Genomic DNA, 25,593 nt, shown 5'->3' with positions numbered 1-25,593 from the left:
TAAATGATAATAATTTAATTTTGATAGTATAATAATATATATTTATAATTTATACTCGCTTTTCATTAAATTATAATATAAAAAGTATATATTTATAAATATGTCACTTATAAATTCATTTTTAGTTATTACCACGTTTCTCATTTTCTTTTCCAAACTTCGAACATTTATTTATTTATTTTTCTCTTAAACTAACAACATTTACATTAATATTCTCAAACTATTACGTCTTTTTAAATATATTTATATTCTCAATTAATTAACAAATTATTAACTATTTTATTTGGATAATTATTTGGAAGTTTTAACACATTTAAATTATTATTTATGAAACTATATGTTAAAATTTATATTTATACAACTTACATATTTAACATATTAATTGGTTTTTAAATAACATATTTCACACATTTAACTTATTAAATTAATTTAAATTTTCTAAATTAATAATAATATTTTAAATTTTTTACTAACAATATAATTTAATATATATATATATATAAATAATTAATTAACATAAGTGTGTCAAGACACGACATGACACACATGAAAACGGGCATCGACACGATACGATTATGTCAGAACTATAGTCAGAATAACACAAAACACGAATTTAAATACGAGTTACCACGACACGAATAAACTCGTGAATACGAATTAACACGACACGAAAGAGCCCGTTGATCATAATATTTTGAATGAGTCAAGACACGACACAACACACATAAGATTGAAAAACGACACAATACGATACGATCGAAAGTCTAACACGACGTATCCGAGTCGAATACGACCATTTATGCACGATGCCCAATTCTAAGCTCGACCATAATTCATTTTAAATTTTCGTAGACTAGACAGTTTTGACTTTGAGATCGCTACCTAATTTGCTACGTGAAAAACTAGGTAAGAAAAATATTTTTGAGATTATATTTTTTATTCGGGTTTAGTTACCCATGTGAAAGTGCATCGGCTATATCTAATGTTCCCATCCAAATATGTTGTCCCTACTTTGAATTGATGATATTTTTTTACATTTTAATCATTAGCTTAAATCAAATATAGAGTATGCTTATAAGTATGAAACCCATTTCTATCCTAGGTATAAGTTACTCATGTTGCATATATATGGTAAGAGAAGATTAGAATTGTGAAGGTGAAACAAGTAGGTCGAGAAGGCAAAAGTAATCAAAAGTTAAAATAGTTATGTACGCGCCTTTTTTGTCGCCTCATCCGTTTGAGATCGAATTCAGATCTATGTTCACATTGTTTGAGATGCGTTTTATTGGTCTTGTGGGCACAACCTGATTCTAAGCGCTTGTTTTAGAGTTGATACATTAGTTTGCTTCTTAAAAACTTGGAAATAAATTTAGAGTATTCTGATTAAGGGTCTAGTGTTTGGTTATGTGTGAGAAAATGCCTCAACGCTATGGGGTGGACAAAAAATCCGATCCGTTGATCCGACTTATCCGATCCGAAAAGGTCTACATGTCCGTTCTAAAAGGACCATCTCTACTCCAAAACGGTGGGTTATTTAGACTTGAAGGATAATTAAATTTTTCATATAATGTTCGGAATTTTGTATTATTTGACAAATATTTCGAACATATGTCTATGCAAGGGATTATGCTTATTCTTTTCCACCAAGTTGTTTTAGAATTAATTTCATAGTAATGTAAAAGGCTGAAAGTGAAAACAAAGGACAAATCTTGATGAATTAAGGTACTGGATCTTGAATTTTAATTCTCCTCAAATGTGAATTTTCTTGCATTATATTATTGTGGATAATTTTAGAAACATGTAGAAATTTTCTTTGTAATTTTTAGAGTTGTTGAATTTCAGTTATGACGGTGTGTTTTCAAACATGTCTTATAAATTTTGAAAATTCTTGTGCAGGTAAAATATAATGTTAAGAGCGTGTAATAATTTCTTGATGACTTTTAAAGTTATTATGGTATTAAAAGTTAATTTTTTTTCTAAAATATATTAAAAAATAATATTCTTGACAATTTTATATTTTGTTTTGAATTTTTTTGAATTAATTTAAAGGTTTAAATCGCGAAAATGGATGGAATTAGCAAAATAAAAATTAAAGCAAACGGTTCTAGTGGTTAATTTTAATTTTAAATGGAATTTGCAATTAAAATTAAAGGGATTAGGGTAATGGGTTAATTAAAGTGAAAAGCAAGGGACATTTGATTTGGACTTTGGAGGACTCAAATAATTAAGGGAAGGGGCTTCAATTATTCATTTTTATTTTATACGTGATGGCATGACAGTTAATATCCCAATTATGACACTGCCTTTTGAGTTTGACTGGCCACGTAGACATCAACTTTGGCCCGGCATGCATGCAGTTAAATCTCTCATCCTTCACAGCTGTTTTTTTTAATGGAATTGAAGCATTATTATTATTATTATTATTATTATTATTATTATTATTATTATTATTATTATTATTATTATTATTATTATTATTATTATTATTATTATTATTATTATTATTATTATTATTATTATTAAGCTTTCTCTAATCCAGGGGGTCGATAGATCTTTAAAAGCTTTATCTAAAATCCGCAGTTTAGCAAATTCTTTCCAATTAGTGTTTGATTTGGTTCCTAGCCGATTTTCTAAATACATTAGGCGACTAGTTGGATAAGTTTCATGGTCATTGTTCTTGAGCTGAGATTTGATAGGTTTTCCTACTTAGTTTTAGCAATTAAAGTTAACTAATAGTACTTAAGAAAACAATCAAAAACACGATTACACAGCAGATCAAGCGAGGTGACATAACTATGCTATATAAAAGATTAATCAGAATTATTAATTCAGATTCAAGTGATGATCAAGAGGCCTCACAATCCTCTCGAGAGTACCTTAATTAGATTAGTTCTAGAAGAGATGTAGGATGGTTATGAGTAGCGGTAGACACTCTCGAAGCTCTTGATCAAACAAACTTATTTCGTGGAGAGGCTATTCTTCCTTCGACAAGTAGTAGTTGCAGAGCGGTTTTCTCCTCCTATCTCTTGTGGTTATAGGCAGACAATGATTAGTTAATGATGATAGGATTAAATTGCCCAAATTTATACGGAGCATGGAGGGATAATTTGTCATTTGAAGAATTTATGAGCCTTCCGATTTTTTAATGAATTTGGCCTTGATACTCGGTCATTTGGGCCGTGCTTGAGGAAAACCAAACCAAGGCCTATAATTTTTGTCTTTGCCTTATTTCAAATAGATGACCATAGCTCATGTCATTTGAAATGCACATTTTGGAGTGTTTTTGGTCTTATTTGGTTCGGCTGCTTGGAAACAAACTTTTCCGAGCTCTTCGGGTCGATTAGATCGAGTCATGGAATGAACTTGGTACCGTTGGAAATGTTTGATCAAAGACTACACTTTTGGTAGCAAAAGTTTTAAACGAGGTGGACCATAGGTCCCTCAATCTTCAAATGAACCCGAATGACCCGTTATTGACCAACACGGCTTACGGGTAACCTCATGTTGAGAAAATATCTAATCTAAACACGCGATAAAAGAAGATATAAAGATAAAGTGGTAAAGAATAATAAAGAACACAAAATATAACGAGGTTCGGCCAACAATGACTACATCCCCGGGGAGTCGTCCATTCTATTGATATTTCATGGAATAATGGTCCAAGTAACCCTAGGTTACAATGTCTCTATTTATAGGAGTACATCAAAAGTCAAAAGACTAAACTACTACTCCTAAGCTCAATAAAGGCTTAAAGCCCAATTACAATATAAAAACTCTAATTAAATATGAGCTCAAAACCCAACAATCTCCACCTTGGACGAATACCGCGCTTATTGAGATGTGATGAATAAATTACAAATTAAACAATCTCCACTTTGACGAATTTCATGTCCATACACTTAGGAAATACACGAGTTGTACCCATCAATCTCCACCATGACAAAAAATAAGTGAGTTCAACACTTCAATCTTCACCTTTGCTCGAGTCATTATCAGATAACTTTTCGTACCTCCACTTCCACTCAAGAGCTCTTAGAAGAATAACAATCTCCACCATCATGTATATCGCATCATCAAAATGTTATGAACCACACATCAATCTTCACTGCTCGAGCCATTCACGAGATAAATAATTATACCTCCACTTCCGCTCAAAAGCCTCTTACAAGATAAAATTATAGAGTTTATAATACCAAGTAATTTTGGAAACTATGCTACTTTAGCGGCTAGAGACATTCAACAACACTTCCCAATCTTTGTTCATTCCCGTTGACATATGCGGAAACTAGAATTAACAATTCTTTATTATGTCAAAAATAATCTTTACCCTTGTTTACCAAAAACTGAGTGTTTTATTTTCCAAGTCCAACAATCAACTGAAACCAAAATATCGAATAGACCCAAGACAAACTTTTATCGTCTACTTTTTCAAAATCAGATATCTATCAAAAACTGAGGATACCCAAAACGAACTTCCATCGTCTACTTCCTCAAAATAAGATATCGATTGAAAACGAGAAGACCCAAAACAAACTTTTATCGTCTACTTCATAACAAATAAATTAGGCTATCATGACATCTCTTTTCTCTAGCTCAAGATCTGACAAAGTATTTGTCACCCATCTTGCCTTGAACGTTGCATTCTCAACCAACTTGAACCTCATACTTCTCATTGACCAAATTAACTTGCAATTTGCTAGTTTCTTGAATCCAAAAACGCCTAGCAATCCAAGAATATTATTTCAAGATTCACTATCTCTCTTTAATTGTCTTCATCAATGCTTCAAATGATCATCTATAGTTTCTCTAAAAGAAATCGAATATCCTTCCATTTGAATTGATCGAAGCTCTCATCTAGCCCTTTTTTATGACTAGGAATCCCATTGAAGGTCTCAATCATCTCATCAATAAGATGACAAATCAATCATCTCATTCACCTAAACTATGATCCACAATGTATAGACAATTAAGATAGAATAAAAGAAGTAATAAAATCATCACCTTCGAATTAACCGAGTCTCCCATCTAGTCCCTTTTTCATGACTAAAAATCTCACTCAAGGTCTTATTTATCTTCTCACATTAGAAGATAATGCAATGATTTCTTCTTGGTTCGTTTGAGAGTTGCTCTCAAGATATCTCCACCTCAACTTATAAGTGTCTTTCACTAGTCTTCCTCTTCCTGGTCTTTCATTCATATTGTGTGTTAACTAGAATTTTGTCAATCCTTAATCACCCGCCAACTCAATGCAATCTTGCAATTTGGCCCGAAGGAATCTCACTACCATATTCATCTTGATTAGCTCTTCCAATAAGATAAGGTTATAACAAAAAAGATACAAACTTTTTGGTCCCAAACAAGTCAAATAAAACTGAAATTAGGCAAACACTTTAAGCCCCAGAAAAAAAAACTTTGAGACGTCCAAACTTTGATCCGACCATTGAAAATGTAGGAATGAGTTACCAACCCTCTCGACAAAATCTCAGCGCAATTGGACTTTGTTTGAATCTCCGATCGCCAGTTTGATGAACCCTGCGCGGCTGTAGGCAAAAATCTGCTACTAGATTTTCTCTCTACCTCTCTTTTAGTTTGACTTCTTCAATAACCGTTTTCCAAAGAAAAATCTCTCCAAACTCATTTTAGCCGAGAATTTATTCAAGTCAAAGTCCCTCAACATAGTGAAATAATGTCACTCATGTATGCCAAGACAATAATCGATTATAATAAAACCTTCAACTAATTTTCAACAAGCATGAAGATGTATCGTTTTTTCTCCACATTCTTTTAGACAAATTCTGCATAGAAAGAATCTAACAAACCATATATATGATTAGTACATCCTCAACTCATACCTTAGAAATTATCATTCTTGGTAGAACCTTTGAGGTATTAACACCCACTTGACAACTTCGCACCAGCACTTACCGGGATTGTCAATCAAAACCTACTCACAAGATTTGATGCAAATCCAAATCCGACCTTTGTACACACATATCAAAACCACACTCTTGCAAACAAACATTAAAGCCACCCGTTTTAATTAGAAAACCCTTTACATGTTGCATCAACTGTCTTCCACAATCTACAACATCGAATAAACACTCCACCTTCTTTTTTAACTCCAATTTTCAATCTCCCCATTGACGAATATCAAATATCTTAGCAGATAAATCACAAATCTCCATCTTTGATAAATTCAAGTCAAACAAGACTCAATACAAATCCAAGATCAAAGCATACAAAGCTTTGAGATTTTGATTAAAATCAAACAAGGCTTTACTTGTAAAATTGGAATCAAATAGGTCTTAAACCTATTTTATGAAATCAAACGAGACTTAAATAAAAAGTCTTAGTTGAAAAAGTCTTAGTTGTTGACCGCTTCAAAGATTCTTGGCTCCTCTATATATATTATATTATATCATAATATAATATCTATATATATGAAATATATATAGAGATTTATATGGAATATATATGGAGATATATATTTTTTCCTTTTTTATATTTTAATAGACCATATGTCCCAAATTAAAATAGGTCAACAAAAATATACCTCATCTTCTTCATTATTGTGTCGCTGCCTACACGACGACTTTTTGTCACCTGCACCCATTGGCGCCTTCGAGAAGAACAAAAAACCCATTGTCTTCTTCTCTCTTCTTCTCAAGAGAGCGTCACCAAAAACTAAAAAATATTTTGACGACCGTTGACATTTCCTTAGAAATTGAAAATTTCGAATCAAATCTTCACAGCGACTAAATCTTCTCCAACTAATGTCGTTTCTCCAATAGCCATCTTCAACAAAAGCACAAATATCCAACAACTTCTTCAATGATGGTTAGGGTTTCCGTAATATCTTCAAAAATAGATTATGATAAATATTCTCAAAACATGCTCTGATACCACTTGTTGAGAAAATATCTAATCTAAACACGCGATAAAAGAAGATATAAAGATAAAATGATAAAGAACACAAGATATAACGAGGTTCGGCCAACAATGACTACATCCTCGGGGAGTCGTCCATTCTATTGATATTCCATGGAATAATGGTCCAAGTAACCCTAGGTTACAATGTCTCTATTTATAGAAGTATATCAAAAACCAAAAGACTAAACTACTACTCCTAAGCCCAATAAAGGCTTAAAACCCAATTACAATATATAAACTCTAATTAAATATGAGCCCAAAACCCAACACCTCCCTTGGATTGTAGATCGAACTATGTGTCATTCTTGGTACCAAAAAAATGTAATAGATAGACCTTTACAATGGTAGGTCATTGACCCAATTTAGTTGAGTGTAACTCCATTTATGCTTCGATGAAGTGGATGTTATCATAGATTAACTTTTCGGACTAGTTGATGTTCATACATATGCCTTAATCATTGTTTAGAGTATTAAGATCAGTGTCAATCGATCGACATATGTCTTAGGTTTGATATAGAACCTCATAGGCTAAATTTGGTGGACTACAACTCCTTTCACACTTTTTTGATTGCAAGGTGGTCAATTTCAAACATAGTGTTCATATTCTTGTCTTTTTCAGAGATTCATGGAAGATGTAGATATTGATTCGGAATTATGTCTAATTGGAATTGTAAATGATCCTATTAGATTTCTAACCAAATTCATCCAAATTGGTTAAGTGTCCAGCCCTCGGTGAATTTTTAAAGAAAATGTGTCAAGTTGATTTTCCAAGCTTTCAGACAAATTTCAAAATAGCCAAATGAAGAACAGGTTCTTAGTGTTCTTCACTTGAAGGTGATTTCTGTTGAAGATCCCGACAATATGGAGAAGACTCGTCTACGACCTAATTGGGGAAGACATGTAGTGTGGCTCTGCATTTGACTAAGTCTAGAGCGCTTTGACTAGTCTTTGACTCGGATCTAACTCACCGTGTTAACTCGCCTTTGAGCGCGTTGACTAGTCTTTTCGAATTTCTCATAATCTTTCCTCGCATCACAAATTTTTTTGATCACCCAAATTATTTTGACAAATTAGAATGCGTAAATTTTAAAATAATACTATATTTAAAAATGTCTAAAACGTTTACCGATCTGATAAATTAATTAGAAAAATAAAAATAATACGTTAGAATATTCTCTAACAGTCAAAATTTTGATTTGCCGATAATTGGTATAAAGGGCCGAAAATGTATTGTTAAGTAATAACTAACCATATGTACATATATGATAAAACATGAGAAACTCATTAAAATAATATGATGATACATGTAAAAGGACCTCCAATTCAAAGATCAATTTTAATGACTATTTATTTTTAAAATTAAAAAATAATTTTAAATTCGGTAACTTAATCTCTTTTGCTACTAAAAAATGGACAACAAAAATTTGAGAAATGATGATCAAAACAATACAAAGTTATAAAAAAACAAATGATCTAACACCGTTCGAATTATAAGAATTTAGGGACTTAAACTTTTTGAGAGAAGAAAATCTTAATAATATTATGTAGTTAAATATTATTAAGATCAATTTTAATGACTATTTATTTTTAAAATTAAAAAATAATTTTAGATTCTGTAACTTAATCTCTTTTACTACTAAAAAATGGACAACACAAATTTGAGAAATGATCATCAAGACAATAAGACAATGAAAAGTTATAAAAAGCAAAAGAATTATAAAAATTTAGGGACTTAAACTTTTTGAGAGAAGAAAATCTTAATAATATTATGTAGTTAAATATGAATTGAATATACACTCCATAACAATAAGTTTATCATACTAAATAAACAAGAGTATAAATATCTCAAGTACACACTCAAACACAATAATTTGTTTTGTGACATTGGACAGTAACATATACATTGTAAAATAAAACATCAACTTAATATAACAAGTTGATCAAATAATTTGAACACTCATCATATAGTTAGATGAAAGATATATATCAAAGTTGAATCACTCTGTGATCATTCATCTCCTCGTATTTATTCCTAACTGTTAGTCTCCGCGACATAGCCAATATGAAGCGAACAAACTTCTTGATTACAATGTAAGTTAAGCGAATTGTATGCGCGAGGAAAAGAATGGTCATCAACCCCAACCAAAGAATCACTGCAAATACTAGAATATCTCCAACATCATTGTTGTCTTTGGTGTTAAAATGTAGAATATTTTTGTCTTTATTGGTGTAGAAAAACAACGCCACCATGTATGTAAAACCAGTGGCTGTAATTGCCACCCATAAGATCATCATGAGTAGCCACATGATTAATTTATTCCGAAAGGGTAATCCACTTATCAACATGAATATCACACTCAGAGATGATGTGAATCCTATTGTATTCGATATCAAAAATACCTTATAACCATTCTTGCTTTTGTCATTCAGTATGGATAATCCCGCAATGTGCCCATTCGTGTCGTCTTGCCAAACACCGCCAGGAGGGTATATTCCAGCTTGGAAACCCATTGTCGCAATTAGAGAGGCCACCACCATTAAAGAGTTCTTTTTTCTTTCCACCCATTCTCGTTTTATCTGTTTCTTAGACAACATTAAGTCACTTGGTTTACGAGGTTTCATGTCTTTCCTTCCTAAGTTTGTTGATCTAATCCGAAGCCGGGAATTATGGGGAGCAATAACTTGATTGTTTTCTGCTCTCCGAGATTGGAGAGACTCGAAAATGCCCAAGTCGTTGACATGTCTTCTACTATGAGATAAAATATCAATTGGTGTGAGGCCCATTGAGTTTTGTGAGATAACCTCTATATTGGTGTTACCAACCAAAAATCTAACAATCTGCATACCATATGACAAAATATTTTCTTGATTCATTGTTAAATATAAATATTACTATTTTGAAGAAGAATTATATGGATTCTAGAGCAGCCAGATGAAGAATTAGAGGATAGCTAGCATATATGAATGGAAATCAAATTTATTGATCTTACTTAATTTATTAATGTAGTTTTCTAATTGATGTAACTACATTTTTTTTATTCTTATTTATTTTTTAAATAGTTTGTATATAATAAAAAGTAATGAGTTATTTAATTAATAAACACAAAATATGAAAATAAGAAATAAAACATATACATCTTCGAATAAATTAGATCTCGAACCTTAAAATTTATAGATGGAATCCATTGACTTTTTATTGTCTCGTAATAATCAGTCCTTTGTTTTGTTTAGATATCACTATCCCAAATAATAATAAAAAATCTATATTATTATAATTTTATTTAAAAGGTCAATAATATATAAAATATAAAAAGTTGTAGGTCAAAAAAACATTACAAATCTTATTGAATTGGCCAATTATCTTTACCGTTTTTGAACTTTAAATATTGATACCATTTCAAATCCCGATGAGACCCCTATCCTTTTATTACATTATCATATATATAGTTTATTGGACCTATTCTTTTGATAAGATCTAACTTATTATTGTCTCTTAAATGAAAAGACTAATTTTAATTTCTCAATTGTTCAATTCTTAATAAAAAAATGTCCTAAATTAAAGTTGAAAGTTCATGCTATTTTTTTTTTTTAAATTTGAAAACTTTAATGGTTTGTCCTTATTATGTAATTAAGTCCACATGTTTGTCCTTATTATGTAATAAAGTCCACAAGTTTGAATAACTACTAAATGATTTTCAAAATGAATAGATGAAATTGCATTAATATCATACCTCAAGTTGCTTATTAGCCACAGCCAAATGTAGAATAGTATTACCATGAGCATCAAATGAATTCAAAAACTCTTTATCCCCAACCCTTTGCACCAACATTTCCAAAGTCTCGATCTTGTTATTCTCCACACAAAGATGCAAGATTGTATCTCCCCCATCTAGTTTGACCATAGCTGCCTCCGGTTCAGCCTCAACGAGCTCTCTTAGAACATCAACACGACCCTTTGTTGCTGCCAAGTGTAACGGGTTCATCCCGTTCTGATCAAGTGCAAAACACATGTTTTTGTTTACTTGTAGCAAAGATTTAACGATCTCTACGTACCCTTTGGCTGATGCAAGGTGGAGAGGTGTCAAGCTTCGCGAATCAAGCTCCTTAGCCAACTCAGGCTTGAGAGCTAGGATCAATTTGACGAAGTTCAAGTGCCCAAACATAGAAGCCAGGTGTAAAGGGGTTTCGCTAAAAGTATGGATGGTGTATGGATCTAGTATGAGAGGGTCCTCTTGGATTAGCCTATTCAAAGAGGCAACATTGCCTTCCTTTGCAGCATCATACAGTCTTTGATCTCTTCCTTGTTCTATCTCCATCTATGAATATATATTGAATTATCTCTCTCTAAGCAAGGAAAAGATGGAGCAATATTTATACATAAATTTTAGAAGAATGATAAACAATAAAACAACATAACAAACAAAAGACAAATACTTGTAAAAATAGACCAATTGGGAATAATAGTTTTAAATGTATACGTAACCATTACTAATTAAAGTTAGACCAAGTAGATCAATAGCTTGATTTTTCAATTCATTTCAACTCTCAAATTATTCCAATTTATAAATGAAAATACTAAAATATATTTCATTTTTTTTAATTTAATTATTTTTTAATAAAAATAACTTGAAAGGACAAGTTGTCAAAAAAAACTTTGTAAACACTCAATTTTTACACTCCGAAATTAAAATGAGTCTGACCGGTTTAGTATGTTGTTCATACTTAATTATTGGATCGAGAGAACAACATAAAAAATCACTTTTTGAAATTGGCTCGGAGTGACCCTCGAGTAGCGGTTCAAACACCAATTTTCAAATATACTCAAGCTTCATATGGTTTGTTCAAAATAACTGTCTTGAAAAATCATGAACTTTAAGTATAATATTGTTGTTGGACAAAATGTGTCAAACCAGTTTGGGACCCATTTATGTGTCCAAATGTCATTTTTCAAAAATAATCGGAATTTGAAAAACCTGAAATCTTCAGATTGACTGGTTCGAAAAATCTTGAATTTTGAGTATAATGTTGTTGTTAGCAATTTTGTGCAAAGCCCTTAAAAAGGGCAAAAATGTCAAAACCGAGTTGAATCGGGCGAGTCGAGAGGGTCAACAGAGGTCAACGCGACAGACTTCGTGCCCAAAGTGATTCAATAACGCGCGTGCTGACTCCATGTGCGTAGTTTATTTGAAAAACGCTCAAATCATGGATTTTGAGGTATTTTCTTCTTAAGAAATTCTAGAGCACTTCAACTTCAAAAAAATCACCCAGGTCGCTATATTTAACGAAATTATTTGTTCTTGTTTGTTTGTATCCGGAATAATGTTGACGCTCTTAACCCCTTTAAATCGACGGTAAAAGACGACGCGACCAAGATAGGATCAAACCAGACATATCCTCAGCGTTTAATTCATAATTAATGCTGTAGTGCTTAGTTTTTGGATTGTGACCTACGATTGGAAAGCTAAGAAGTAGTCGTTTGAATGACACATGTCTCGTACCTCCATTCAATGGTTAAGGCAGTCAATTTAGCCCGACAACCAGACACCAGATAACCCATTTTGTTCTTAGAGCAAACTGGAGCTTGCATTGACTTTAAAAATTCATATATTTTGATTGACCCAGCCATTTTGAGCTAACGAGATATCATTGGAAAGGCCTTTGAGTTACCTTTCATTTGATACCAAGTAGAACTCATGCTTCAACCTACAACCCACGTGAGGTCGTCCGTAGCCAAGTTGTTCACTTCGAGACCCCGACATTCTATATCGGATTTCATGGACCTACGACCAGTTTGGAAGATTTCTTTCAACACAAAGTTAAAGCTAACAATCTCACATTTCCAATGCGTACTGGCTCAACCTCAATGGTGGTATAAGTAAAAAATTATGGCCATTTGAAGTGTTGGTTGATTTAGATTGGCAGAAAACTGAAACTAAAAAATGCCTAACTTCATAAATGTGTAACTTGGTCTACACTTAACCACTTGGCTGAAGCAAATGCCTAAAGTGTAGCTTGCCTAACTACCTACACAGAAAAATAAAGCACAGGCACAGCTTAGAAGGATTTTAGGTCGGTTCAACCTAAGAAATAAGTTGTCGGTTCTCCTAAAATTCTAATTCCTACACTACCCTTACCCAAGGGGTATTTAAAGACTTTGCCTCATTTGGGGCAAAAAAGTTACGACCATTGACATTCAGGCATTCATTTGACTAAAATACACACTTGAGAAGAGAGAGAGGCTAGAAGAGAAAGCAACCAAATGAAGAACACTTGAAAGCTGTTTCTGGCAAGTTCTTGAAGATTGCATCGAGATCATCTTCAACTGCAGATCTTTTTTGTTTCTTATTTGCTTCAGGAAGGCTTTCTTGCTTTCATGTTATTGTAATAATGTATGAAGTCGGTTCTATACACTAATGTCGACGTTCTTGGCACATTTTGTTGATTAATTAAATTATGTTTGTTAATTGATGAATGATGTTGAATTTTTGTTTGATTGCTGGTTATCCTAGCTGTTAGAGTCCTAGGATAGATATAGTCTAGATAGGAAGAGGTTTGGTCGAGTTTGGCGTCGTTTCTAGAATTTCTCTTCGCTGAAATCTTCATGTTTTGGTTGCCGGAGGAAAAATTGTTGGTCAGTTCTTTAGCAATGTTCTATGAGGCTTCTTCGGTGCGGCGTAGGTGAGTTCGAAGCTCTAGGCGATGAGGAATACTCTTGTGCTATTCGTAGAGTCATCGCGCGATCAGAGAAAAAGTTTCAGATGGTAACTATCGTCTATCCTTATTTCCATATTTACAGGAGAAGCGTTCATCGCTTCCTCTGTTCTCTATTTCCTTGTTTCAAAATGTTCTCCAGGGATCGCAATTATTTTGGCGAGTCTCTATCGGGACAAACTTCAAAGGATGAAGCGAAAGCGAGGCTGTATTGATGCTCGATCGGATGTCGGAATGTCGGATCTGGAAGAACAGAGTACACTTTTGTTCTTCAATGTCTGATTCCAGCAAGCTCTTGACGAATAGCAAGACCATGAAAGCGAAACTAATTCTGAGGCAACCTCCGAGTAGGTGAGGTCAGGCAAAGATTCCATGTACATCCACAACGTCGGTAAGGAGCAAAATGCCTACATTCCGAGGAAGACGATGAAGGCCGAGACAGTCTTCTTTTTGTTTCTCTTTTCTAATTTCCCAAATTTTTAAGGTGCGTTCAAATTGTCCCTTAGACTTTTTCTTTGTTTAAAATTGCATAGGAAGTTTTAATTTGGAATTAATTTTTAATGCTCAATTAATTCAACCCCTGAACTTTTATCTTGGTTCAATTTTAACCCTAAACTTCCATATTCGAATTATTTTCTGAGAATTCGAATTCATTTGGCCCTTGGACTTTTGTCAACTTCTAAATTCATCTTTCAACTTTATATTCATCTAATTTTGGATATAAGTTTCAATTTCCAACTTTTGAGAAATTCCTTAAGACTTGTTTGGATTCCTTTTATGCCAAACAATTTTGTTTTTTTAATTAGAGCCTACATACAATTTTATAAAATTTCAAAAATTCAGGGATGCTAAAAAATATTATTTTCAACAAAAATAATATTTTTTCCATAATTTTTGGGGAGCGTTTGAAAAACGACTTATATAGGAATGCTCATTTCGGGAGCTCCAAAGCCCGAAAAATTATGAAATATTCGTAGTAGGTTCATAAGAATATTTTTTACCTCCATGAAAATTTTCAGAATTTTTGAAACACTTTCTAAATAAGGCTCGTTTTATCAGAATCACATCGGGTGTCTCATAACCCCGAAAAGTTGTTTAATCGTGTGGAAAGTGTTTATAAAAATATGTTCAACGTACACAAAAATTCTCAGGATTTTCTAACGTTTTTAGGAAAATTCTCGATTTCGATTGTTGCATATTTTAGGGCTCAAATTTCTCCCTCTTCGTTTCTTAATATACATTTCGTGAATTGGTGAAGTCCTTCATTTACAAGGATTCACAGTCTATCAAGAAGCAAACCTTCAAGTAAATCAACAAATGCGATAGTTCACATGTGTACCTAACACTAGAATAAAATAAAAATGGTAAATGACAACATCTCTAGAGATGATGTGAATCCTTATTGTATTCGAAATCAAAAATACCTTATAATAATCCTTAGTTTTGTCATTCAGTAAGGATAATCCAGAAGTGTGCTCATTCGTGTCGTCTTGCCAAACACCACAGACAAGGTATATTTCGGCCTAGAAACCCATCGTGGTTATTAAAGAGTCCACTACCATTAAAGAGTTCTTTTTTCTGTCCACTCATTCTCGTTTGATCTGTTTCTTAGACAACATTAATTTACTTGATTTATGATGTTTCATACCTTTCCTTCCTTAATTTTTCGATCAAATCTGAGGCTGAGGAGCAATAACCTAATTGTTTTCAGCTCTCCGAGATTGGAGAAACTTGAAAATGCCAAGTATTTGACCTGACTTTTGCTATGAGATAAAAAATTAATTGGTGTGAGGTAGAGTTGAGCAATGAGTTGGATTAACACGAACTGACACGATCTAACACGATATTAGTACTAAACGACACAACACAATATTATCTCACTCTAGTCGTGGGTTGGACACGACACAAGCACGAGATGACACGATCACGACACGATTATGAGTTTATACGATCGTAACACGGTCATGAGTCGACATAGACACGACACGAGTATAGAAACGAAATAAGCACAAGTACACATACGAAACGATATAAACACAATTAGACACATGACCTAAACTACTCAGCTTTACATTCAAAACTTGTCTAAATCTATTTACATTCTCGTTCAATTAATAAATTATTTATAAATGTAATATATATAATTAAAATTGAAAATACTAAATTAAAATATTAAAATAAAATATTAATTCAAATAATATAAATTAAAATAAATTATATGAATAGAAATGCGAGTCTCCTAATAATTTCTTCGGTATTATTTTTATTAATTAATTAATAAATTAATTTTAAACATATATATTTTTAATTATTATTAATACATTAAATAATAAATATACAATAATAATTTAATTTTGATAACATAATAATATATATTTATAATTAATACCCACATTTTCATTAAATTATAATATAATAATATATATTTATAAATATGTCAATTATAAATTCATTTTTAATTACTAAAACCTTTAGGGTTTAAGGTTTATGATTTCGGGTTTAGGGTTTAGGGTTCACATTTTCTTTCCCAAACAACCCACCTTATATTAACATTATCAAACTAACCTTTCTTCTTAATATATTTATATTCTTATTCAATTAATAAATTATCTAATTTTATAAATTATTAATTATTTTATTTTAATAATTATTTGTATGTTTTAAAACACATTTTAAAAAATTGACATTCAAATAATTATTTATGAAAATGTATGATAAAATTTATATTTACATATCTTACATATTTAACATATTAATTAGTTTTTTAAATAACATATTTCACACATTTAACTTATTAAATTATTTAAGTTTTTTTAAATAAAATTAAATAAATTAATAATCATATTTTATAATTTTTACTAACAATTTAATTATATATATAAATGATTAATAATTAACATGAATGTGTCAATACACGACATTACACGCATGAAAACATGCATTGACACGACACGATTAAGTCGAAACTCTAGTCGGATCAACAAAAAACACAAATTTAAACACGAGTTACCACGACACGAATAAACTCGTAAACACGAATTAACACGACACGAAATCAAATTGTGTGTGCGAGAAAAAGAAGAGCCATCTATCATATCCAAAAAACTGCTGTAAATAGTGTAATATTTAAATCCTCAATGTTACCTTTCGGGGTGAAGAAATAGAATATAAGTGTCATTACTGGTGTAGAAAAGCAATGTATGTAAAACCACTGGCAGTGATTGCCACCCATAAGATCATCATGAGTAGCCATATGTACAATTTATTCTTAAAGGGTAAACCACTTATCAATATGAATATCACACTTAGAGATGTTGTGAATCGTATTGTATTCGAAATCAATAATACTTTATAATAATCCTTAATTTTGTCATTCAGTATTGATAATCTTGAAGTGTGCTCATTCGTGTCGTCTTGCCAAACACCACCAAGAGGGTATATTCCGGCCTGAAAACCCATCGTGGTTATTAAAGAGGTCATTATAATTAATGAGTTCTTTTTTCTTTCCACCCATTCTCGTTTGTTTTGTTTCTTAGACTACATTAATTCACTTGGTTTACAATGATTCATGCAATTCCTTCCTAAGTTTTTCGATCTAATCCGAGGTTGGGAAGCAATAACTTGATTGTTTTCTCCTCCTTAAGATTGGAGAAACATGAAAATGCCGAATTGCTATGAGATAAAAAATCAATTGGTGTGAGGTAGTGTTGGTCAATGAGTTGGAATAACAAGAAATGACATGATCCAACACGATATTAGTATTGAACGACACAACACAATATTATCTCACTCGGTTCGTGTGTTGGACACGACACAAGCACGAGACGACACAATCACGACACGATTATGAGTTTATACGATCGTAACACGGTCACAAGTCGACACAAACACGACACGAGTATAGACACAAAAATAGCACAAATATACACACGAAATGATATAAACACGATTAGACAAATGACCTAAACTACTCAACTTTATATTAACAGTTTATCTAAATTTATTACATTCTCATTCAATTAATAAATTATTTAATTTAATAAATGTAATATATATAATAAAAACTAAACCTACTAAATTAAAATATTAACTTAAATAATATAAATTAAAGTAAAATATAATAAAATAAATAAATTATATGAATAGAAATGTGAGTTTCCTAATAATTTTCTTCGGTATTATTTTTATTAATTTTTTTATTTAATTTTTTTTATAATTGTAATTAATATTAATACATTAAATAATAAATATACAATAATAATAATTTAATTTTAATAATATAATAATATATATTTTTAATTAATATCCACATTTTCATTAAATTATAATATAAGAATATATATTTATAAATATGTCAACTATAAATTCATTTTAATTACTACAACCTTTCCTATTTTCTTCCCCAAACTACCCACCTTACATTGACATTATCAAACTAACATGCCTTTCTAAATATATTTATATTCTTATTCAATTAATAAATTATCTAATTTTATAAATTATTAATTAGTTTTATTTGAATAATTATTTGTATATTTTAAAACACATTTTAAATAATTGACATTCAAATAATTATTTATAAAACTATATGATAAAATTATATTTACACATCTTACATATTTTACATATTAATTAGTTTTTTAAATAACATATTTGACACATTTAACTTATTAAATTAATTTAAGTTTTTTGAATAAAATTATGTAAATTAATAATCATATTTTTTTTAATTTTTACTAACAATATAATTATATATATATATATATATGATTAATAATTAGCATAAATGTATCAAACACGACATGAAACACTTGAAAACGTGCATTGACACGACACGATTAAGTCGAAACTCTAGTCGGAATAACACAAAACACAAATTTAAACACGAGTTACCACGACACGAATAAGCTCGTGAACACAAATTAACACGACACGAAATCGAATTGTGTGTGCGAAGAAAAGAAGGGCCATCAATCCCATCCAAAGAACTGCTGCAAATAGTGTAATATTTATATCCTCAATGTTACCGTTGGGGTGAAGAAATAGAATATAAGTGTCTTCATTGGATTAGAGCAATTTATTCTAAAGGGTAATCTACTTATCAATATAAATATCACACTCAAAGATGTTGTGAATCCTAATGTATTCGAAATTAAAAATATCTTAAAATAATTCTTAGTTTTGTCATTCAGTAGGGATAATCCTACAGCGTGCTCATTCGTGTCATCTTGCCAAACACTGCTAGGAAGGTATATTCCGGCCTAGAAACCCAACGTGGCTATTAAAGAAGCCACTACCATTAAAGAGTTCTTTTTTCTTTCCATCAATTCTCGTTTGATCTATTTCTTAGACAACATTAATTCACTTAGTTTATGAAGTTTCATGTATTTCCTTCCTATTTTTTTCATTCAAATCTGAGGTTGGGGAGCAATGACTTGATTGTTTTCTACTCCCCGAGATTGGAGAGACTCGAAAATGCCCAAGTCTTTGACATGACTTATATTATGAGATAAAAAATCAATTGGTGTGAGGTAAAGCTGGGAAATGAGTTGGATCAACACGAACCGACGCGATCCAATACGATATTAGTACGGAACGACAAAATGTGATATTATCTCACTCAATCCGTGGGTTGGACACGAGACGACATGCAACATGATTATGAGTTTATACGATCATAATATAATCACGAGTCGACACGGACACGACACAAGTATATATACATAACACAAGTATACGTATACACACGAAACAACATAAATACAATTAGACATATAACATAAGCTACTCAACTTTACATTAACTTTTTTTTAAAATCTATTTATATTCTAATGTGATTTGAGGGTTCCAAAAGAAACAAATTTTACTATGAATTGAATACAAATTACATAACAATAAATTTATTATACTAACATCTATATAAATATGTTTAACTCACCCTCAAATACAATAATTTGTTTTTGTGTCATTAGACATTAACATTGATGATAATTAGTACATAATAATATAAATCATCAACTTAATCTAACAAGTTGATCAAATAATATGACTGCCCTTCATGAAAGATATATATCAAACTTGAATGACTCCATGATCACTCATTTTCTTGTATTTATTCTTAACTGTTACAATCATACACATAACCAATATGACGCGAACAAATTTCTTGATTACAATGTAAGTTAAGCGAATTGTGTGTGAGGAAAAGAAGGGCATCAATCCCATCCAAAGAACCGCTGCAAATACTGGAATATTTACATCCTCAATGTAACCTTTGGGGGTGAAAAATAGAATATAAGTGTCTTTACTGGTGTAGAAAAGCAATGCTAACTTGTATTTAAAACCACTGGCAGTGAATGCCACCCATAAGATCATCACGAGTAGCCATATGAGCAATTTATTCTTAAAGGGTAATCCACTCATCAATATGAATATCACTTAGAGATGCGGTGAATCCTATTGTATTCGAAATAAAAAATACCATATAATAATCCTTAGTTTTGTCATTCAGTATTGATAATCCTGAAGTGTGCTCATTCGTGTCTTCTTTCCAAACACCACCAAGAGGGTATATTCCGGCCTGGAAACCCATTGTGGTTATTAAAGAGGTCAATATAATTAATGAGTTCTTTTTCTTTCCATCCATTCTCGTTTGTTTTGTTTCTTAGACAACATTAATTCACTTAGTTTACAATGTTTCATGCCTTTCCTTCCTAAGTTTTTCGATCTAATCTGAGATTGGGGAGCAATAACTTCATTGTTTTCTGCTCCTTAAGATTGGAGAAACTTGAAAATGCCCAAGTCTTTGACTTGACTTTTGCTATGAGATAAAAAATCAATTGGTGTGAGATAGTGTTGGAAATTGAGTTGGATTAACACGAACGACCTGACATGATCCAACACGATATTAGTTTTGAACGACACAACACAATATTTTCTCACTCGATTCGTGCATTGGACACGACACAAGGACGAGATGACACGATCACTACACGATTATGAGTTTATACGATCGTAACACGGTCACGAGTCGACACAAACACGACACGAGTATAGACACGTAACAAACACAAATATTCACACGAAATGATATAAACACATTAGACACATTACCGAAACTACTCAATTTTATATTAACAGTTTATCTAAATCTGTTTACATTCTCATTCAATTAATAAATTATTTAATTTTATAAATGTAATATATATAATTAAAACTAAATCTACTAAATTAAAATATTAAAATAAAATATTAACTTAAATAATATAAATTAAAATATAATAAAATAAATAAATTATATGAATAGAAATGTGAGTCTCCTAATAATTTTCTTCGGTATTATTTTTATTAATTAATTAATTTAATTTTTTTTATAATTTTAATTATTATTAATACATTAAATAATATATATACAATAATAATAATTTAATTTTAATAAAATAATAATATATATTTTTAATAAATATCCACATTTTCATTAAATTATAATATAATAATATATATTTATAAATATGTCAACTATAAATTCATTTTAATTACTACAACCATTCTCATTTTCTTCCCCAAACTACCCACCTTTACATTGACATTATCAAACTAACATGTCTTTTTAAATATATTTATATTCTTATTCAATTAATAAATTATCTAATTTTATAAATTATTAATTAGTTTTATTTGAATAATTATTTATATGTTTTAAAACACATTTTAAATAAATGACATTCAAATAATTATTTATGAAACTATATGATAAAATTATATTTACACATTTTAGATATTTTACATATTAATTAGTTTTTTAAACAACATATTTGACACATTTAACTTATTAAATTAATTTAAGTTTTTTAAATAAAATTAAATAAATTAATAATCATATTTTTTTAATTTTTACTAACAATATAATTATATATATAAATGATTAATAATTAACATGAATGTGTTAAACACGACATGACACACATGAAAATGTGCATTGACACGACACAATTAAGTCGAAACTCTAGTCGGAATAACAGGAAACACAAATTTAAACACGAGTTACCATGACACGAATAAGCTCGTGAACACAAATTAACACGACACGAAATCGAATTGTGTGTGGGAAGAAAAGAAGGGCCATCAATACAATCCAAAGAACTGCTGCAAATAGTGTAATATTTAAATCCTCAATGTTACCTTTGGGTGAAGAAATAGAATATAAGTGTCTTCATTGGAATAGAAAAACAATGCCACCATGTAATGTAAGGAAAACCAGTGGCAGTGATTATCACTCATAAGATCATCATGAGTAGCCACATTAGCAATTTATTCTAAAGGGTAATCTACTTATCAATATGAATATCACACACAAAGATGTTGTGAATCCTAATATATTTGAAATTAAAAATACCTTAAAATAATTCTTAGTTTTTCATTCGGTAGGGATAATCCTACAACGTGCTCATTCGTGTCATCTTGCCAAACACTACTAGGAAGGTATATTCCGGCCTAGAAACCCAGGGTGGCTATTAAAGAGGCCACTAGCATTAAAGAGTTCTTTTTTCTTTCTATCCATTCTCGTTTGATCTATTTCATAGACAACATTAATTCACTTAGTTTATGAGGTTTCATGTATCTCCTTCCTATGTTTTTCAATCAAATTTGAGTCTAGGGAGAAATAACTTGATTGTTTTCTACTCCCCGAGATTGGAGAGACTCGAAAATGCCCAAGTCTTTGACATGACTTATGTTATGAGATAAAAAATCAATTGGTGTGAGGTAAAGTTGGGAAATGAGTTGGATCAACACGAACCGACGCGATCCAACACGATATTATACGGAACGACAGAATGTGATATTATCTCACTCAATTCGTGGGTTGGACATGAAACGACACGATCACGACATGATTATGAGTTTATACGATCATAATATAATCACGAGTCGACACGGACACGACACAAGTATAAGTATACACACGAAACGACATAAATACAATTAGACATATAACATAAGCTACTCAACTTTACATTAAATTTTTTTAAAATCTATTTATATTCTAATGTGGTTTGAGGGTTCCAAAAGAATTTTTTTTACTAAGAATTGAATATAAATTACGTAACAATAAATTTATTCATACTAACATCTATATAAATATGTTTAACTCACCCTCAAATACAATAATTTGTTTTTGTGTCATTAGACATTAACATTGATGATAATTAGTACATAATAATATAAATCATCAACTTAATCTAACAAGTTGATCAAATAATATGACCGCCCTTCATGAAAGATATATATCAAACTTGAATGACTCCATGATCACTCATTTTCTTGTATTTATTCTTAACTGTTACAATCATACACATAGCCAATATGACGCGAACAAATTTCTTGATTACAATGTAAGTTAAGCGAATTATGTGTGAGGAAAAGAAGGGCATCAATCTCATCCAAAGAACCACGGCAAATACTGGAATATTTAAATCCTCAATGTAACCTTTGGGGGTGAAGAAATAGAATATAAGTGTCTTTACTGGTGTAGAAAAGCAATGTTAACGTGTATTTAAAATCACTTGCAGTGATTGCCACCCATAAGATCATCCTGAGTAGCCATATGAGCAATTTATTCTTTAAAGGGTAATCCACTTATCAATATGAATATCACACTTAGAGATGCCATGTATCCTATTGTATTCGAAATCAAAAATACCTTATAAAAATCCTTAGTTTTTTCCATTCAGTATTGATAATCCGTAAGTGTGCTCATTCGAGTAGTCTTGCCAAACACCACCAAGAGGGTATATTCTGGCCTGGAAACTCATCGTGGTTATTAAAGAGATCACTATAATTAATGAGTTCTTTTTTCTTTCCATTCATTCTCGTTTGTTCTGTTTCTTAGACAGCATTAATTCACTTGGTTTACAATGTTTCATGCATTTCCTTCCTAAGTTTTTCGATCTAATTTGAGGCTGGGGAGCAATAACTTATTTGTTTTCTGCTCCTTAAGATTGGAGAAACTTGAAAATGCCCAAGTCTTTGACTTGATTTTTGCTATGAGATAAAAAATCAATTGGTGTGAGATAGTGTTGGGCAATGAGTTGGATTAACACGAACTGACATGATCAAACACGATATTAGTACTGAACGACACAACACAATATTATCTCACTCGGTTCGTGCGTTGGACACGACACAAGCACGAGACGACACAATCATGACATGATTATGAGTTTATACAATCGTGACACGGTCACGAGTCGACACAAACACGACACGAGTATAGACACGAAACAAGCACAAATATACACACGATTAGACACATGACCTAAACTGCTCAACTTTATATTAACGGTTTATCTAAATCTATTTACATTCTCATTCAATTAATAAATTATTTAATTTTATAAATATAATATATATAATTAAAACTAAACCTACTAAATTAAAATATTAAAATAAAATATTAACTTAAATAATATAAATTTAAATTAAATATAATAAAATAAATAAATTATATGAATAGAAATGTGAGTCTCCTAATAATTTTCTTCGTTATTATTTTTATTAATTAATTTTTTAATTTTTAAAAAAAATTATAATTAAAATTATTATTAATACATTAAATATAAAAATACAATAATAATAATTTAATTTTAATAATATAATAATATACATTTTTAATTAATATCCACATTTTCATTAAATTATAATATAAGAATATATATTTATAAATATGTCAACTATAAATTCATTTTAATTACTACAACCTTTCTCATTTTCTTTCCCAAACTACCCACATTTACACCTTTACATTGACATTATCAAACTAACATGTCTTTTTAAATATATTTATATTCTTATTCAATTAATAAATTATTTAATTTTATAAATTATTATCTAGTTTTATTTGAATAATTATTTGTATGTTTTAAAACACATTTTAAATAATTGACATTTAAATAATTATTTATGAAACTATATGATAAAATTATATTTACACATCTTACATATTTTACATATTAATTAGTTTTTTAAATAACATATTTGACACATTTAACTTATTAAATTAATTTAAATTTTTTAAATAAAATTAAATAAATTAATAATCATATTTTTTTAATTTTTACTAACAATATAATTATATATATATATATGATTAATAATTAACATGAATGTGTCAAACACGACATGACACACATGAAAATGTGCATTGACACGACACGATTAAGTCGAAACTCTAGTCGGAATAACATGAAACACAAATTTAAACACGAGTTACCACGACATGAATAAGCTCGTGAACACAAATTAACACGACACGAAATCGAATTGTGTGTGTGAAGAAAAGAAGGGCCATCAATCCCATCCAAAGAACTGCTGGAAATAGTGTAATATATAAATCCTCAATGATAACTTTAGGGTGTATAAATATAATATAAGTGTCTTCATTGGAATAAAAAAGCAATGCCACCGTGTAAGGAAAATCAGTGGCAGTGATTATCACACATAAGATCATCAAGAGTAGCCACATGAGCAATTTATTCTAAAGGGTAATCTACTTATCAATACGAATATCATACTCAGAGATGTTGTGAATCCTAATGTATTCAAAATTAAAATACCTTAAAATAATTCTTAGTTTTGTCATTCAGTAGGGATAATCCTACAGCGTGCTCATTCGTGTCATCTTGCCAAACACCACTAGGAAGATATATTCCGGCATGGAAACCCAACGTGGCTACTAAAGAGGCCACTACCATTACCATTAAAGAGTTTTTTTTTCTTTCCATCCATTCTCGTTTGATCTATTTCTTAGCCAACATTAATTCACTTAGTTTATGAGGTTTCATGTATCTTCTTCCTATGTTTTTCAATCAAATCCGAGGCTGGGGAGCAATAACTTGATTGTTTTCTACTCCCCGAGATTTGATAGACTCCAAAATTCCCAAGTCTTTGACATAA

General features: G+C 30.6%; 1 protein-coding gene across 1 annotated transcript; it reads right to left on the bottom strand.

The window, feature by feature from the left end:
• Positions 1-8,763: 8,763 nt before the first annotated feature.
• Positions 8,764-11,262, bottom strand: LOC124918518 (ankyrin repeat-containing protein BDA1-like). Its single transcript, XM_047458632.1, has 2 exons — positions 10,662-11,262; positions 8,764-9,768 (listed from the first exon to the last, which is right to left on the bottom strand). Exons 1-2 carry the CDS (start codon positions 11,244-11,246, stop codon positions 8,917-8,919), a joined length of 1,437 nt encoding a protein of 478 aa, XP_047314588.1. The 5' UTR covers positions 11,247-11,262; the 3' UTR covers positions 8,764-8,916.
• Positions 11,263-25,593: the final 14,331 nt, after the last annotated feature.

This window comes from Impatiens glandulifera, unplaced genomic scaffold (assembly GCF_907164915.1).
Source record: "Impatiens glandulifera unplaced genomic scaffold, dImpGla2.1, whole genome shotgun sequence".
In the NCBI taxonomy this organism is placed as follows: domain Eukaryota; kingdom Viridiplantae; phylum Streptophyta; class Magnoliopsida; order Ericales; family Balsaminaceae; genus Impatiens; species Impatiens glandulifera.
Note: the sequence above shows the minus strand (reverse complement) of the source record. Positions and strands in the feature narration are given on the sequence as shown.